General features: G+C 40.3%; 1 protein-coding gene across 5 annotated transcripts in view; it reads right to left on the minus strand.

The window, feature by feature from the left end:
* LOC101910707 (BEN domain-containing protein 5) overlaps positions 1-11,670 on the minus strand; it is a 965,145-nt gene extending 953,475 nt beyond the window's left edge. For all 5 annotated transcript variants that reach the window (XM_055814853.1, XM_055814852.1, XM_055814850.1 and 2 more), the window contains exon 1: positions 11,632-11,670. In XM_055814853.1, the coding sequence (XP_055670828.1) occupies positions 11,632-11,662 (31 nt within the window). In that variant the 5' untranslated portion in view covers positions 11,663-11,670. The remainder of the gene's footprint in view (positions 1-11,631) is intronic.
* Between the last annotated feature and the right edge of the window lie 8,029 nt (positions 11,671-19,699).

The following is a 19,699-nucleotide window of genomic DNA, read 5'->3' on the forward strand; positions in this document are numbered from 1 at the left end:
ATCTGATATACACATTTATTCTTTAACAAGTATTTGGCATCTTTATAATATCAAAGATATCATATGATGCAACAGTTGCTATAGTAGCAATACTTCTTTAAATAAAAACAGATCAAACAAAAGCATAAAACATAAATTATAAACAAAAATGTGATGCATCACATACATCCCCAGTTAGCAGAGAAAAAGAGTAAATAATAGTTTCCTAGCTCAGCTAGTCCTCAGAGTTATATCTGCAAATATGTAATTGTATCAGCAAGTCCATCCCTTCTGGGAGATAAGAGATGGCTCAGAGAATTAGGTCCGCATACGAATAATAGGAGATACTAAAAGACCAGCTGAAAAGTGCATAGGAATTCAAATACTAGGTAGGAACACCCCCAAAAATCTTTTTCTGGCCAAGCAAGAGGAAATTCTGTGTCTAGGGATTCTGAGGCAGGAAAAGAACTGAAGATTTAAAGCAGATCCCTTGTGTGGTACTACAGAACTTCAGTGGGTAAAACTTCTTTTGCAGGGTCTTTGCGAAATCAGTTGCTTACAGATTTCAAAAAGACAAGAAGTGCATGTGACCTGTGAAAAATGATGAGTCAAAACAGATGATTGCAGGGTTTGGAATTGTAGTTAGTAGAAAACGTCAGGTAAGGGGAAAAGCTCATGATACTATAACATAACCCACAAAACTGAAAAAAGGTGTTGATGGTTGAAGTCACTCACTAGTATTTGCTGGTACCATCCTAAAATTATGTATTTCCTACACAGCCTAATCTTGAAACAAATCATTACACACCTGGTTTTGCATTATATGAGAAAGGAAAGGAAAGGTTCACGGATATAAGCTATGTATATATCCACATATGCTATGTGGATATATCCATGTTTCAACAGCTGCCCCAGGTATTGGGCATTGATTTAACAAAAGCAGGTTATCAGGTACATTAATGAGACACATGTATATAACTATGTATTTTCATTAACTTTTCTTTGACGAGGTTTTTAAATGCAGAATGATTACATGCAAAATGCTTATGAAAAGATATTTCTGAACAACCTCAAGAAATAGCACCAGCCAAAGGATACTGATTTAGCTAGTTATTGCTGGTGCAGATCAAATTTTAATTTCCATGTATAATACTTCAGGTTTCATACAGAAGGTATGAAACAGGCTTAATCCATACTTTCACTGATAAAGCAACAGCAGATCCGGCCTACAGACTACATTGACCATTTCCCTCCTATACAATAAAAACCATATTTTATTGCAAAACCTGTTTTCAATATAAGAACACTACTTCCTCCATGCTTTTTTTTTCCTTTATCCACACTGTATATTCTTGAATAAATAGGTTTTTTTCTGATTTAAGAGCACAAGATATAATTACATGACCAACAGCCAGACCCTGAATAACCCAACCAGGAGTAAGCACTATATCAATTAGGTGGGTTTTATCCTATGAGAACTGCATGGTTAAAAATTGTTTTAATGACAGCCTAACTGCAAGAAGTCATGACAAAATACATTTCTAAATTAAAAATAACTCACATTGAGGCAAGATAAACACAACCAAAGCATCTGATATGTAGTAACCAGTGCAATGACCCCAACCCATGATTATGTAGCCTTCAGTGCCTACTAAAGTTGAAATCTCTGTAAGCCAACAACTTCTGTGTCTCCTTTCTTTAGGATCAACTGATTCTCAGCTGGGAAACTGAAAAAGACTCAACAGGTAATAATTATTCCTGATACAACAGAGAAGTAGGTTTATTCGAGCTTTTGAAAAAGGCCAAGGCTTTATGCATTTTAGTTGCCCTAGGTTTCATATACCTCAGTCCTGACTATCACATTCAAAATGCTTGCCCACAAAAGGCATCTCCTAAAGTAGTAGGTATGAAGTACTATGGAAGTCTTTCAAGAATATCAGCAAAGTCAAATAAGAAACACATAAACAGTGCTTTTTCCGTTCATGAAAATTACCCCTTTCATGTCAAATTCCTAGCCCTTTCAATGTCTTACTATGTTTGCTGATCGAACAGGAGCTTTCCAGACCTTTATTTAAAGAGATACCTATGTCATATTTTGGAAAGCATGAGCTTATCTGCTGTAATCCCAGCAAGGCCAACGGAAGACAGCTATAGCTGTGATCCTGCACCTGAGCTAATAAGCTGTGTCATGGACATTATTTCAGGTTCAGCACCGAGGTGATACAGCTGTGCCTTCTAATTTGGATCAGGCTTTTATCTCTTCTCAGGTATTCTTCAAAAGCAATCAGCCTGATGAGCCTCAACAAGCCATCTGTAGTACCGCATCAAACCCGCTATTCAGAGGGGTTTGATTTCTCAATATCCAAAGTGTGACTGCTGTAAATTTGTTGTGGATGCACCTGTTCAAATAAAAAAAAATTATTTTATTATCACTAATTCTAGCATTCAGGAGACCTGAATTCAATTTCCAACTCAGCCACCAACATCTTTATGGGGGTAATGAATCCTTACACATGGGAAACTAGGCCTTCCATGAGGGCTCCACAGAGCAAAAAGTCCTGTGGGGAAACACATCAGCAGCTTTGCATACCACCATATTTCTCTTCAAGACCCTGTAGTTCACAAACACTTGGAAGAGAGGTAGTTGCACACTGCTACAACAGCTTGGGCCATCATTAGGAGTGGGATAAGTGAAAACCAAGTGATAGAAGTTCACTGACAGTTTCCGTCCTGTGTATTACGCACCATAATTGATGCATCCTTCTTCGGGTTGAAATTTTATTTTTCCTTGGCTCTTGAATATGTGTAATTTAAAGATATGGTTTTACTCTTGCTTCTGATTGACTTTTTGTCTAGAGGTAGGCATGACTTCTGTCAGTCAATTTAAGTCAACAGTATTTTCAGACACTTAATTTTCTCACTTTGGAGTTAAAATCTTCTTGACTACTACATATTTGAATAAATTTGGGGATTTTAATGCTACTTCTGGAATAATTTGTTCCCTGAGGTTGCTGAAATCAATTCCACTATTAATTACTGTCATAGTTATAATTACTCATTGAAAGAATTCCTTTAACTTCTTAGTTGAGACTAGCACCTTTATCCCCTACTTTCCAAAACAGTCCATTCCAAAAAGTAGCATTTTAAGCCACTGAGAATATCTTCACCTAAGTGTTGCCCATTCACATTGCTGCATTTACTCTTTGGTTAATAAACACTTCTGCATAACCTAGTATTTCATATGAAATAATTATGATTGCGGTGTTTTATTTTATTCACAAAGTATATGGACTGCATAGCAAAAAATTTAAATATTGTTTCAGAATTCCTGTTTTGTAACATAGAAATGTCAGCAAAGCAAACCTGATCTATTAACTTTTGCATCAGCAACACAACAGGAATTTAAGTATAGAAAACACAACTAATACACCATATTCAGCAGTTTTTAAGTAAGCATGTGTTAAGTTGATATAGTATTTATAGGAATATGAAATGCATACAAAGTATTTCAAATATTTGGAGCACAAACCAAAATCTACCTACACGAAGGCTTACATAGAGAAAGCTCAAATTACTGATTATTGGTACTGCTTAGAAATAAAATAAGCAACAGATATACTTGTTTTCAGGGTAGTTACAAGACATCTGTTATTCTGCTGTACCACAGACTCGGGATATAGTTAAGTAGTACAGAGGCAAGTTTATCTCACAATCCTATTTTACATGGACAGTTCCTCTGAAATAATGCCATAGGCTTTGGATTTTTATAGGTTATTTGAGAATTTTTTCATTAATCAAGTGCATCATACTACCTCATCTGCATTACATATGCATGAAAACGTGATAGCCACTTGATAGGTGTTACCCAGCTCTAAAGTCTACTGTAATCACACAGTAACTTTGCTGCTTATTGCAAATGAAAACGCATCAGTAGACCTGTAATGAATCCAGCTGGGCTTTCTTTGGAAAGGATTCCTGCTGCTCTGCTCTGGTGAATCACCGGAACTGATGTTCCACTTGTTTTTGTGGAGATTGAAATTTAACATGTTTTTCAAGGTGGTTATGAAACTATAAGTAAAAGCAAAATCTTGCCAGTTTTCACCCATGATTATGAGATCCACTGCTAAGTAAACAGCTTTATGATTTAGCAAGTAAACAAAACAGTTAGATAACTTATTTAATTATAAGAATTAAGCTAACTATTTTATCCCCCCGTCCCCTCTTCCACACTTGATTTTTACCACAATGAATCTATGAAGTCAGCCAGTTAACCATACTGAGAGAACAGGGACACATATGTATATTAGAAAATATATGTATCACACTGTATAAGATTTAGCCTCTAACCTTAATACATTACTCATGCTAAAATAGAACCAACCATGAAAACACTTTACTATACACATATATACATCAAACTCTATGCCCAACATTTGCAGGATCACAGTCCTAGATTTAATACTGAAGTCAACATCTCCGAATTTGCACAGCCTGTGACAAAATGAAATTGAAGCTATTATTATTATTATGGTAGAGCAGCTTTCCAAACCATTCTGGCATACTGAAGTAGTAAAACTACTTCAAAAAAATGTCACAGGACAAAGCAAACTACCAAGCTGCAACAAGGCTTTACTGTTGGTCAGATTCTACTGCCTATGCTGTTTCTCCATCCTCCAAAGGCCAAACCACAATCCTCCTTCTCTCTGCTGCCTGACATCCTCTCCCATACTCCTCAGTGCTATTTAACCACCTAGCGGGAACGAGCTACAGCTGCACATCATCTGTGTCAATCAACCCACTGCCTTCGTAGCAAGGCCACAGCTGCATATTATCCACATTAATCAACCCATTGCCTTCACTCCTCTACAAAAAAACATATTTAAAATTTAAAAATATAACACTTCTTAAACGACAGGCTCAGCCTGTGGCAAAGTCAAGAAACTGAGTTGTGGGGACAATGTGACAGGGAAGTGGGGACATGGGACACATAGGTGTGTGCCCATAACCAGCTCTCGATTACTAGTAAATTGGTTTATCTCCATAACTGAAGGCACAACTTGAGCCTAGAAGAATTTATTACCTCAGGTACAATGCAATCTAAACATAACAATTCTGCATCAAGGCTCTGCATGCCAACTACTTTTGGTGATTATTTGAGAAAACTAAGCTGGTTTCTATAGAATCACATAGTCCTGGAAAGGGCAGCACAATCAGTCCTCCAGGAACAAGAGTGACGTAGCACAATGCACACACCTAGGTGGGTGTGCTGGAGCCAGTCCACATCCAGCAGCACCACTGCTGAGCAGAAGCAGCACCACTGGATCTGAATGACGTTAGCAGTAAATATCTGTACCAAACTCCTCTCTGTATCCTCTAGCACCTCATTTAACTGGGGGACGGTGCTTTCTGTCATCAGGGTATCCTAGCTCTTTATTTAAAAAAAAAAAAAAAAAAAAGTAAGTATGATTATACAGCCATTCCACTCTATTATTTTTGTCCCTAAACAGGTGTTGCTGGAGGAAAGAGGAACAGGAGGAAGGAAAATCTCTGCGTGTAAACAAGTTGTCCATTTCTTCTGTGAAAGGTTACAGCTATTGGTATTAGGTGTCCCATTTGGAAAGCAGGCTTGTGCTGCAGAACTAACTTTCCCAGTCCTGCTAGTGGTCCCATGGAGATCAAGCCAGTTACATTTTAACACAAGAAGCTGACTCTAAAATAATGAGTATTAAATCTATAAAGCTCAACTTAAAAAGAAACAGAAATGCTATGCAGGCCATGTAAATGCATTCTGAGGTTGATCTGGTTTTTTGCATGAGACTTCTGCCTATAAATACAGTGACAGCAACACTAAAGAAACTTGCAGAAACTTCTGTTTTACAAATTTCAGTACAAAACCTATTAAAATTCTCAATATGTCTCATTTTACTTTTTACAAATTCAAAAACTCTCACAAGTGCTAATAATTAATAGGGTGCTTTGAACTTCACTGGAAGAAAAAACGGGAGGCTTGAGGTAAGTAACTCTCAGAAGCTTTGATTATTTGTCAAAGAAAAAACTGATAGAAATATAGCTAGGAAATGGTAAACCATTAAAAAATGGCAACTGGAACACCCAACTCATTCGTGTTTCTGTCTTTTTCTGAAATTATATCTTCTGGCTCTATAAAGCCCTCATTAGTATTTCTCAGGTCTCCTTTTGTGGCAAATTATGTAATAGGAATATGATCAAAGCTGTAAGTACCAAAAATATATCAGCAGCTCTTCCTCAACGAATTCTTCTATTGGGGATTGTTTCCACTAGATAACTGAAAAAGTTGGAAATTAGTTAAATATCAGTCTACTGGCAACAAAGTATAATGATTATTACATTATTTTTCTGCAGCAACTACAGTTAATTTTTATGTATCACTTTAATTAATATTCCAACTTAAGCAGCAAAAAACTGAAGTAGTTAATGGTCTCTTACAGAGTGCCTCAAATTTACTAACAAACCTTTTTCCATATCATCTGGATTTCAAACTACCTATGCTAAAATGTACCCATGCTTGCTATCAGTAAGTTCTGGCAAATGTGTTTGTAAAAAAACGCATTTTAGATTTGTTTACAAATACATCCTGCAGCATTTTATAAACAACTGTAAATAGTTCTTCATGGCATGTGAACATCTGCAAGTCTGGGCCCAGTACCCTTACAGTTTTCCACTGACTTTTGAAATCTTTTTGTGTAGACAGAAAGAGTGGGCAGATCCCTTTCAGCATGAAGACTACAATGTCTTTTCCCAAACACGGGAATTCAGCTATGTTTACAGGCTTGTAAGCTACACTGTTTACATACACTTGAAAATTCAAAAATAATTTAAGGACAATTCAATTGAAGAAATGAAATTTGCCTGGAAGACCAAAAGTACCACTAATATATGGTGTTATTTTAAAGACCAAGATTAAATAATATTGTTAAAGTAATTAGCTGATTTTTCCTTTTTTAAATTTCATCATAGCTACTGAATGAGAAGTTCCAGTTATCAAAAAGGCCTATATTTAAAGACAAATAAATTAGGTTGTCTTATTTAGTTCAGCTTTTTATTGATAATTAAGGCCACCTAAAAGAAAGCAGCATGTTCCTGATACTATAATGTGTTCATACCATATGCAATGTACAGTATTTTTAATAGAATAACTATTCTTTTTTGAAAGAATAACCAAAACCTATAGTCCATCTCAGCACTACCATATTAAAATCAATTAGAAAACACCGCAGAATTTACACAGCTATTCTATCATGCCTTCCACATACAGAACTCTGAAATAACGATCTCAACATTAAGTATTTTAGAAATGTTAATTACTACCCAAACTTGGGGAGGAGGGGGGTTTAAAGCTCACCTCCCTGAACCCGTCAGCCTAGCTATGAACGCTTTCAAAAATTCTAACCATTCTTAATATGAAATGTGACTTAACATAGCTCTGCAAGGTATCTATCATGACACGTAAATAAACATGAAAAACTACACATCCAGCTGGGAAATCTGCTTGTTCTGATAACAAGGATCTTTGGTCTAAAGACATATATTTGTATCCTGTCCAGTACTGTGAGTAAATGCCTTTTTTTGCTTTCACTATGATTTCAGTGATGATGACCCAATGAAATATCAGAAATACTAATACCCACAAAATGACTAGTAACTGTGGAATAACACATATTAGAACTGTCAATCCAGGCTAATATGCAGCTGCCTCAGATAGAAAACTATTACAGAACTGAGAGATAACCTGCACCCTTTGATCATTCAGGCCTCTGGAAGCAAGTCTTCCGAAGGTAATATAGATGCCTAGAAGAATAAGAGTAACCTGGGGAGAATGAGGTAACTAGTGAAATTTTAGCTAGATCCATGTCTGAAAAGTTAAACACTTTCATCTAGTTCATGGGTCAAAAAATTAGTAAATACAAGCATTCTGTACTCACTTTGACCTACTCCTAAATCTTCCTTAGAGAAGCTAATAAGGTCCTCTTTGCTACAGAGTAAGATCTATTTTTGAAGAAACTTAACAAAACTGGCTGTCTTTGCTATATCTCGTGTCTTCCAAAGGTCTGAGACATCAAGGTTAGCTGAACAGAACTAGAAGTCAAACCAAGAAGCTCCTGAAGCAACCAACTAGTCTTAATCACCTTCATTCTCCTGCAGACTTAATTTGTGAAGATTTAAGTTGCTTTTAATTTGGATTCCCAGCTTGAGACATAAAGGTTTCAGCCTGGAAACCCAGACAGGGCAGTGTACAAATTTACAGTTGATTGCAGAAAGCTGATTTGAGCACTTCCAAGGAAAGAGCTAGGACTAAGGAGCCAAGTGCAATGGGAAAATGATTGATTAATCCAGGGTAAAGTGAGTTGATTTGCAGCACTCTAACCAAACATCAGAACACAGAAACTATTTTAATGGATTATACCAGATGTCTGCCTAGTCCAGAGAGGATAGCACCAGAACATGAACTCCACAGCAGACAGATGTGAGATAATCTACCTTCCATATCATGTCTCAATCTCATTTGAAACAGACAGATTAGTTTAAACCATTATATAGAAAACAATAGTGAGTGTAGTGTAACAGTATAATAAAAGCTAATGGTAGGCCATCTTCTGAAGTACTTTGTGAAATTCTGTGGTCCTAGCCCCTCTCCTCAATTAAAAAAAAAAAAAAAAAAAGTGCAAAAATTTGCAAGTTATTACAGAAACAAAAATCTTCTACAAGAAAAAGGAATGGAAATATGAAAAGATCTGCATATACAGAGACAATAAATATAATTACCAGTGTAAGAAAGATTAACAGATTCACTTTTTCTATAACAGAAGTATGAGTAACTAATAAAACTGAAATGAAAAATTCTTACATTATAAAAAGGTATGTTTTCCATAAAGTATAATTAACATACAAAGCTTCTTGACACAGTATATTATCAAAGCTGAGTGTGGAGGGGGTGTAAGCATCTTAGATGTATATAATTCAGTATCAGATAATATTTAGGAAGAAACCTAAATTTTAGAGTCACCCTTCTGTTAAGTGTACATTATATTCTTCCTGACATCTTTCCTTGACACTGACTCTTGTCAAACACAGGTTACTGAATTAAATCAGTAAAGAATGGTCCATAACAATAATCTCTGTGGCTATAAAGCATGGATAAGTTACCTTTCTCTGTAACTCAGTTTTCTTATTTGAAAATTACAAATAATAATCATTATTTCAAGATCAGAAGATAAGAATTAGTTATTAATTCTGTTTTCTGATCCAGGAATAATAACATGATGTTTCTGCAAAAACAAAACAGCAAGTATAATGTAGTCATACTTGCTAAATCAATTTACATGCTTTGAACAATGTTTGGTCCTTCTGTAATGGCTTCATTCTCCTTACAACCATATATAAAAATTTAAATTTGTGCAAAATGCAGATTCCAGAGCTAGATTCCTGTATCTCCTAAAGACTGGTCCAGATCTGGCATATCATGAAGACATACTTAGCAGTCGGGATGCACCAAAAACAATAACGTTTCCCAAGTACATTACGAGCACATCAAGAGCATCAGTGTCACCCAGCACTAAGGGGACAAGCAGGTTCTTTTGGGGACCTGCCAAGGATCCCTTAGAAACCAAAGTTTAAAGGGGAAGGGGGGGGGGGGGGGGGGGGGGGGGGGGGAGAAAAAAAAGAAAAAACTACATCGCCCCACCTTTTTTTTTGTACAGCCTACTTTCCATGTCCTTTCTCAAAAAATGGTCCAAGATAACAAGATTGCTTCCCAAGTCCCACTGATCTCTGCGAGTTTGTGGTCTTTTTCCTATGACTGTGGTTCTTTGCATTTCTAATGCCTCATCTGGCTCCTCCAAAAAAGAAGGAACTGTAAATCAAGACTTGCAAAGTGGCCAGACAGGCATTGCAAAACTTAAGCAGACATGTATCAGGAACATGCAACAAAACAGGATTTCCGCACAAGCTGAAACACAACATTTATGATAAAATCACATATTAGTTAGCTGCAATGGGTAGATGTGGAGAAGGGTCTGACAAGGTTGAAAATAAAAAGCAAATACTGTAAGTCTGCAGATTTAAATAATACAGCAGAGAACACAATACAAGAGCATGTTTATGCACTGATCTGGAAATAGTAGGAAAGTTACACTCTATATTAAAGAAAGTTACTGACAACAGCAAAGACACAGGTAGATGAAGTAGGTAGGAAAGCTGACAAAGTCAAAGAGCCACTGGAGATTTGTTTTCCTGTTTCACAGCACAGTCAGGGCTCATCAGCTGTGTTTAGTAGTGTCACACAACACAGTGGATGAAAAGAATCACCTGTCTCATGGACAAGTTTAATGTACAATCAACTGCACAGTATGGTTTGTAGGGTTCATCAACAGCACAGCTGAATACGGGGAATTCAAGAACCTTACAGCAAATCCATTTAGATGCAGCGTTTGTAAGTTTTTTTTCACCTTAAGTGGCCCAAAAATCCAAAATCAGTTCTATGGATAACGCATCTTCATTTGGAGCCACTTCTGAGGCTGAAAAGCACAGGCACAGCAGCTAACACAGTAGGCTAGGAAAATGAACTTTGGGTTCAGGAATGCAGATAGTTTATGTATGATGCTGTGGGATATTAAATATTCAGAAAAACTGTCACCTTTGTTTCATCCTCCAAATGTTAAGATCTCTAATTTTCAGAACTTATTTTGGGGAGGTTTGTTTTCACACAGGTTGGAACAGACCTTAACTGTGTTTTGTGGCAATTGGAAAGACCCCTGTACCTATAGGATCCCTATCATTTATGAGGAAAGGCAAAACTTCGGTTTCACAGACAAACTTATCTTCACGTATACATAGTTAAGAGCCGTTGTTAACATATCCTCAATAGGAAGAGGAACATTTGGCACCTTCCTTAAAGTGATGCTCATAGAATAAGGTATGTGAGGTGTAAGGCGAGCAGCAGGCTGCCCTCAGCAGCCCCCGGGGACAGGTGAAGCAGCACCTGCAGGCCAAACCCCAAGCCATCAGCCTCCTGGTGCACTTCCAGTTCCAACCCACTGTCTTCACCTGACATTCTTTCACTCTGAATAAAGCAAATCGTGGCTTCTTGAGTGAGGGGAACTCCAGTGCCCCACCGTTTGGCTCGGCTCTTCGCCCCCCGCCACCTGTGCCCCCTGCGCGGGGGGGAGCGGGGCTGCCCCACCGCCAGCTTCGCCCTCGCTCCGCCGGGGCTCTGCCCCACGTCCTGCCGGCTGAGGCGGGCTCTGGCCCTCCCGCCCCCCTCCCCACGGCGGGGCAGCCCCCCTCAGGCAGGGCTGGAGCGCCTGGGGGCTCTTCCCCCTCTCCCTGCCTGAAGGGGCGCTCCCCACGACCGCTTCTCCCCCGGGAAGACGCTCCTCGTCCCCAAAGGAAGGCGCCTTCTCCTCCTCCGCAGCTCCCTGGGCAGGGGCCTCTGCCCCGGCCCCTTCTTCACCTCAGTGCCCTCGGCCAGGAGGCGCTTCCCTCCCTTTCCCCTGAGAGAAGGGCTCCGTCCCCCGCACTCCGTTGCGAGGCAGGCCCCCTCGACTGCCACAAGCCCCTGGAGAAACGGGGCTCTTCCCCTCTCCCCCCGCCCAGGCGACTGCGGCTGGCACTGACCCGTCTCTGCCGTCCTGCTCCTCTCCGCCATATTTGTTGTCATCCCCCCCACCCCCCCCCCCAAAGAGCGAGACGCTGCCTGGGCGTCGCCATGGCAACACACGTCACCGCCAGGGGAGTCCCGCGCCCGCCCCCCCCCCCCGCCTCGCCGCCCGCCATGGCGGCGCGGGCAGCGGGCGGCCGTCCGGGGAAAGGCTTCCAGCCGCCGCGGGGAGCCCGGGGGGGCCGCGACGGCAGCGGGGTGCGCGGCGCCCGCTCCCCTCACCGCCCGGACCGGTGGCCGCCCCCGCGCTCCCGGGTGGGGCTGTCGAGCGTGAGGGCAGCGGGCGCTGCGCGAGGGCGGGAACGGCCGTGCGTGAGGAGAGCCCCGCCGGCCGCCTGCCCCTGCGCGCCGCTCGCTGCCGGTGTTTACCCGCGCTGCGCGCCCGGGGGAGGCAGGGCTCGTTACCTGCTCCCCGGCGGCTGGCCCTGCCTCGGCAATTACAGTGACAGCGCCCCGGAGGACGGGGCAGCAGCCGGGTACCTGAGCCCTCAGCCGGGCCTCGCTCCCCGCCCGCGGGGAGTCGGCGCTGGCCCTGTGGTAGTCACGGGCTCGGAGGAGAGGCTCGTTATGGGGGTGGTGTGCCCCTCCACCCACGGCGGGGAGCGATCACAGCCTGGAGGGGAGGGGGGGAACGTTGGCTTAGGGGTCTGTGTCACCCCGGTGGGGAAGGGAGCGCGTCTCTCCCGCTCTGGCTTCCGGCCTGATGCGCTGAGGTGGAGGCGCTTTAGGCAGAGATGGCAAATCCATGTGTGGGGCTGCCCCACCCTGCCCCAAAACTCAGCAGGTGAGTCTGACCGTGTGGCAGTTCTGTCAACTTTTTTTTTTTTTTTTTTTTTAATATCTTAAAGCAGCCCAGTGGGGAGCTTCATTATGTGTGTGAGTGTTACCCGTCTGTCTCCTCCTAGACCTAGCAGGTGAGCCTGACCATATGGCAAATACAGCCCTGCTTCCTGGGGACGGGAGCGACTCTGTGTGCTTGTGTTTGCAAGCCCAGTGGGTGACACTCACCATGTGGCAAATACAGCAATGAGGGCTTTGGTGCAAAGGGGCTAATTATGTGTGTGTTTCCCAAGAGACCCAGCTGGTTGGGTCTGATCATGCGTGTCTCGCTAACGCAAGACCGAGATGGCAGCTTCATTGTACATCCTCAATGCAGACAGACTCCAAACTCCCAGAAGCGAGGCAAGCCCTGGGACAAGTGCGGTGTTGCAAGTGCAAGCGTCAAGGCCTAGAATCATGTATGTTTGCATACATGGGCAGACACGGGGGTGAATGCACCCCAGATTGGGTGGCTGTTAAAACTGTGGAACAAGTAGCATGTATGCAATGCTGAGCAACAGAAATGGGCACAACTGTGTTAAATGGTGATGTACACACTCATGTGTTTGCTTCCTTATAGCTGATAAATTGGTGTAACCACTTCCTAGTGACCAATGACTACTCGTGGAAATGCTCCACGCTTAAAAATTAAGGCAGGTAGAATTCTGTCTTTCTCCATCTAAAGTTCTGTTCTTTAAACACCACTTCCCCTCCTTGTCTTCCTACCTGGTATGTGCCTTTTCTGTTCCAGTTCAACTCTTCTCTGTAGGGTCAGTTGCTTCCTTTCTTCCTGACTTTTGCCGACTTGTTCATTCTTCTTTCAGTTTATAGTTCTCCCGGGGGGGGGGGGGTTGCAGCTTGTGTTGTGTGGTGTCTCTTCCTTTGCTGTTTCCTTTCTTTTTCAATGGCACTCAGGCCTCTTTCCTTCATCTACTTCTCTTCACTCTAAGTATCTTACTTTAGTATTATATAAGCTAATTTAATATTACTTAGCCACATTCCTGTGCCAGCGACTTGATGAAATACCTGTCTGAAGTGGTGTACCAAGAGGGTTTTGTGATGAGGTTAGAAAATACACCCTTGCACAGGGGAATATTGGAGTGTGGATACTAACCTTTGCTCAGTGAGAGTCATCAAGATCCAAGCTCTGGAAAATATTTTCTAGACTTTTCCCTCTGCAGTCTTCATAAGCTATAGGTGGTCACTAGCATACTACAAAGGCTGAGTTGTCTTACTGCTGACAGTGAACTACAGTGAGTATACACACACACACACATATTCTCTCCCCTATCTTTCTCCAGGCTAGCAGAGCACCCAGGCCCTGTGCTCTTCCTTGTTTGTCGCTGGGCAAATGGTCCTGTGACATCCCTCTTCAGAATATGCCGTGTGTACTCTCATCCTTTTCTTCCTTCCATTCAGATCTTTGTATTAAATGCTCTTGCACATCCATTGAGAAACATCAGCACCAATTCAGACTTAACATAGACAAAAACATTCTCTCCTGGAATCTCTCCATGTATGTGCATTACAGTACGTCCCACCTGTCTGTCTGACACAAAAACCTAACCTAATTGTTTCTTTTCCTCTTTACTTGTCTGGTCTTTTATCAAGTCTAGCTCTCTCTTTCTCTATGAAAAGGTGATCATATCTGTATCAGTAGCTAGGTTACTTTTTGCTTCTAAGCATCTTTTATCCTGCTACAACCCCTTTCCTTCAGGTTCCCTGATATCCATGTCCCACATCGCAGCCCTCCTTCAAATAATTTCTCATATTAGTTACCTCTTCATTCCTTTATCCAAACTTTCCTTCCCCCCCACCCCCCCAGGTCTTAGTTCTGTCCAAGTCTGCAGCTCTAGTCTGGTTTCTTATCATGTCCCCATGTCCCCTTATTCCCTTTGTTCTACTTGCTATTCCAGCTTTAGTTTCCCTTCATCCATATTTCATTCCGAACTATTAATACCCATATAGCATTTTTCATCTGTAAATTTCTAAGAATTAAGTGCCTGTAGAGAAACCTTCCATATCGGGTCTCCAGATGACTTCTTTATTCACATTTCCCTGAGAGACTCACTTCCATGGTGACCACAAATACTAATCCAAAGGCCTTTTGCATCTGCCATTCTACTAACTGAACTCAAGTACCTGCAAGAAACTCTACTGAAATCCAAGGCATCTGGGAGAAAGCACTTTTTCCAGTCAAATTAGCTCTTCTGAGTTAACAAACTTGAAAAACCTAGAAATGCCACACTCATTTTTTTTAGTCTGAGTTTAATGCTATGTTATATTCACCTCACCAAGCTGAAATGGTGTTAAATATAGATGATATGCAGTCTTTCCAAAAACAGTAAGATAATTTGACAAGAGGGAACTGGAAAGTTCATATAAAAAGTTCTTTTGAAAATAGAAAGATAACTGAATGGTGTAACTTGAATAAGGGCTGAAGAACGAAGGAAAGAGTATTAAGGAGAAGCAGTTGCTCATATTTATGTAGTTTTAGAGCACCTGAAAATATGCCAGGGTGCTCATTAGTACAAAGACTACTCTGGTCCCTGCCCTTCCAAAGCTAATAATCTAATTCTGGACATCACAACAAAGAGTAACAGAACACCACTGGAAAACACTGCTGCCCTGGTTATCTTCACACCCATTGTTTCAGCCATATTCCTTATCTCAGTGTATCCCTCCGTCCTTCAGCACCTTAGCAAGTAAAAGCTACTTCACTTTTGTGGCTCTTTACAGGTTATTCCCACCTTATTATCTTTTAATATCCTATAGAGAAACCAACGTCTTCCCCCCACACATTTCATTCAGTAATAACTCCCTACTTGTTACATTTTCAAACCAGCACCTTCCTGCTTTCCCTTGCTGCTGCTTCTCACTCCCACTCACCTAATTTTCCTCCTTTAAATCCCTCCCTTAAAATCTCCTATGCTGTGATGTCTGCTGAAGGAATGACAATGAATACTCAGCTGTGTGCCAAGATTACTGCCTATCATGGTGACTGGTTTTGTCTTATTCTGATCTGTCTCTTGCATTCACTCCCAGACTGAAAGTGACTTGAAGCAGGCCCCTTCTTTTCACTGTGTTCCTTAAGGGTTCTGGAGTGGACTCTTAAAAACTATTATAAAAACAAATAAAAATAAATCAAGGCAATAGAAATAAAACAGAAGTACTGGCCAAAACCAGAAACATTAGGCAATAATTCAGTTATAATTAATCAGTTTAGGTAAATTTACAGAAAATATAATGTGACTGACAACTTCAATACAAATAATGAAAACGAAATTACTTTTTTAAATACAGATTTGTGCTATTTCTCTGTTTATTTATAATCTACAAGGACTTGAGGTGTATGTTTTACTTTTTTATCTGTGCTTGTATTTGAAACATGGGATACTCCAATTTTTGTTTATCTTTTGTCTGCAGTCCACAAGATTGCATGGTGACTAAAGAACATGAGAAAGCATAATGCCACAAGAGCAAAAACTGAAAGGAGAAAAGATTTCTGATTGCTTTTTTTTAAAACATACTTCAAATATGTTGAGGATAGAAGGATTTGCATTACACATTCAATACTTTCGATTCGACTAGAGGTGGCTGCTGTCAATATGTATCTGTTGAAACCCCAAAGATCTTCCAAGAAAATCGATAAAAATCCAATTTTACAATCCTGATATTTTCAGAGTGTTTAAAAAATTGGCAAAAGCCACTGTTTTTTATACATTACAAAAAAGCCAGTAAGGTGCATTATTGATTTTTCACAAATTGTTTTTAAGTGACTGTTAAGGCTGGACGAGAATGAGAAGATAGAGTATTAACATGAGTTGTGCATGTGTTTCACACACCACATATATGGTGTGGTGTATGGTATGGTTCTTCAAAGTGGGGATTTAAAAATCCAGGTTTAATTGTATAATCATATAATTTTTTATACCACTCTCCCTGTGTAGAATAAAGTAGTGCATGCATTCAAATATATGTTCTATCGGTACTTCAGCTTTGACTGCTGTCAGAGAAAAGGCTGTCAATGTTGGCTCTGCAAGCAGAGTTGGTACAGTCCAAATTAAATATATTAAAAAGAAAAAAGAAAGAAAGAAAAGTCTGGTCAGACTTTTTAGCCAGGATGTTATGGTCTGGTGGATTCAGACAGAAAATTAAATCTGATAAAAAAAAAAAGAGAGCCAAAATGAAAAACCAAAGCCTAGACTGAGGTAGCAAAATTGAAGTGAATTTTAAAACATGCATACATAGTGGAGGAATGCTATAATCTTATTAATGTAACCTTCATCCACTCTTTCTCTTCTTCCAGCATTTATTGCTCTCATTAGCTGTGTAATATCTAAAAGCAGATAGTCAATTTCTTGTGTCAAGACTATCTTTAATGTATTCTGAACATGCCTACTATAATTTTAGACGTTCTATACAAAAATAATATTACCTCGTGGGTTTTTCTGTATTATTTCTAAGCATAGGAAAAATTAAAATGCAGCAAGTCTGGAAAGGTCGAACTGTTATCTCCCCTCATTCTGTGCATGACTTCAGAAGTAATCAAAAAGTTACGCTGAGATAACTGATACAAAACCTGAGACACCGTGATCACAAAACTTGGATCAATTTGTGCCCATGCAGGCGAAGCATCATCTCATTTCAGTCCTGAAAATATATATTTTTTTTAATTTTACATCTTACGGATATTTTGAACTATTTGTACCCAATGATTGTCCTCACAGATGTGCATCAATATTGTGTAATTACACAGAGAAACTGTCAGCCTGAAGGAACTCGGCCTATAAATTACAACCACACTGAGTACAGACAGTGAGCAATTTGTGACTCCAGGAGTTGGAATGCTACCTTGCTTTTCCACTCTTCCACAAGTACTTTTGAGCTTGTAAAAGCAGGGGACTACCAATGTGCAGGACTTTCTCAGGCACACTCCCTCTTTCGCTATTCCTCTGAGCAGGATGCAGGCTTGGATGTAGGCTTGGCTGCCAGTGTGCACTTACACACTGCATTTAATAGGAAAGTAAAGAAGGGTCCGTGCCAGCCACCTGGGTGCAGAATGGAAAAAGCAATTTTACCCAAGGGCAGGAGCAAACCTTTACTGTTACAAAACTGATGTTTTATAATTACTTTCCAGAAATATAGAATCTTCATTTTTAAGTTCCCATCAGAAAGGTAGACACACATACATGAGAAAAGTGCACTTTATCTGGGAAGGATGAAAGGCTAAGTCAGTTCTTCTGGGTTCTGAATATGTGAATCAAGACAGTTTAGGAATTTCAAACCTGAAGTATAATGCTCAGCTAGAGTTCTGTGCCATTCAGAGGCAGGTAGAAGGGGCCCAAAGAACCCTTCTACACCAGAACCCCGCAATTCCCTAGAAGCCCTCTTTTTAGTAGTTTAGAAGCCCTTTTTTTAGTAGTTTCTAATCGTGCAGCTGCTAAATACACTCCATTGTTTTGCAGATATTTCCAAGGGGTCTACGTGTTCCTGACACAGTCCTGGTGGCAGTGATTACTACACCTATTCTTTGAAATTAAAATGTGTGTTTGTGTGATGTTCTCATGTATTTATTGAAAATTATTTAACATCTTAAGTATTCGGGTTTCATTAATATTTCTGTATTATTATGGACATTTTCCAGACTCTGTCCTAAGATTTTATGCATTGCATTTTAATATTCTATAAACTCTACCATTCTCCTCTATCTTTTAATCCTTTTCAGCATCTACTCTGTTTTTTTAATGTAGCTAGTGAACATCTGGAAAGATGAGAGAGGTAGAATCGGAACTTAATTTGGGATGAACTGAATGATTGTTTGCTGTCTTGAAGCTGATTATTTGGCCTCCAACTGAAACGTCATTCTTTAGAGGAAAGAAGAGATCATAATGGATTTAGGAACCGTATTACGTTCCATGATTTTTAAATAAATTCATGATTCATTTTTAGTTACAATTCTCAAGGTACCAGTGGCACAGAAAAAGGAGCAGCAAATCACTGGGAGACAATCACTACATGTAGCAGCTGGGAGAGAGGAGGTAAACTGAAATTGCAGAAATTTACTTTAGACTGCAATAAGCTTATGTTAGCTAACACATGGCAACTAATACACGACGAAATCCCAGTGCAGAAAGGCCATTTTTAGTTTTCACATTTGTCAGCAGATCATGGTAAACAGTTGGCTAACCCTAGTATGCACTTGTCTTCCCCAGGATTTTTTTCACATGCTAAGTGGTAAAGAACTGTCTTTTTCGCCTAACATATACGAGGCCTGTGAGTAGTGAGAATGAAATAGATCTATGCCAATGTAAGTAAGCCATGTGGATTAACAATGACCTTTTTTTCCTTTTAAAAGAACCCAAGGAATGAACTCAGAGGCTGCAGGTAGATTGTCTGGTAGTTAAGTTTGTGTGAGGGCTTGAGTTCAATACACTAGATGGCTTCAGGCTGTCAGCCATCAAGGTTCTTGTTCACCTTACGCCTTTTGCTTTTGCACTGTACTCGTGCAGGAACACTGTTGGCTTGCCAGTTATTCCATAAGCCAAGCAGTGCCACCAAAATAAGTCCTTGTAGTGCAAAATATTATCAACATTGGCCTTTAATAGTAGTACAATAAGGAAAACCCCAAGCAGCACTCCCAAACAGCTTAGAAAAGGGATAACAGCATGTCAGAGCCATGCCCTGTGGAATCCAGGGTACAGAGTAAAGCAAAACATGGGGCCTACCAAGGCCATCCATCTTCCTTCAAGAGCCCAGGAAATAGCATTGATTGTTAAATCTAGTCTTAAATACTATCTGCTATGGCAAAATAATGTGACCTCAAGTGAAACAGGTCATGTGCCTCTAAGGACAACATTGTAACTGAATGGTTAGCAAGATGATCAGGGATTAGTGCTCCCCATGCAAACTCCAGCCTGACCAGCGTGAGACAGGCAGAGATCTAGCTTTAGGGTCATTAGAGAACTGTTACACCAAGACCACAAATAATAACATTTTAAAATCACTATTTTATATGTTAGAAACATAAAAGACACAGCATCTTTAATTTCTCTGTATTTTGTCCAAGTAATGTCTAATTCTAGGTATTCCTGAACACACTGATTACCAAAGTTGCTTCCCCTGATAACTAGCAATGCTGAGATGTGGATATTCATTAAGACATAATCACACCCAATTATCTGCCCCCAACCTTGAATATAGCAT

The sequence above is a fragment of the Falco peregrinus genome, chromosome 10 (genome assembly GCF_023634155.1).
Source record: "Falco peregrinus isolate bFalPer1 chromosome 10, bFalPer1.pri, whole genome shotgun sequence".
In the NCBI taxonomy this organism is placed as follows: Eukaryota; Metazoa; Chordata; class Aves; order Falconiformes; family Falconidae; genus Falco; species Falco peregrinus.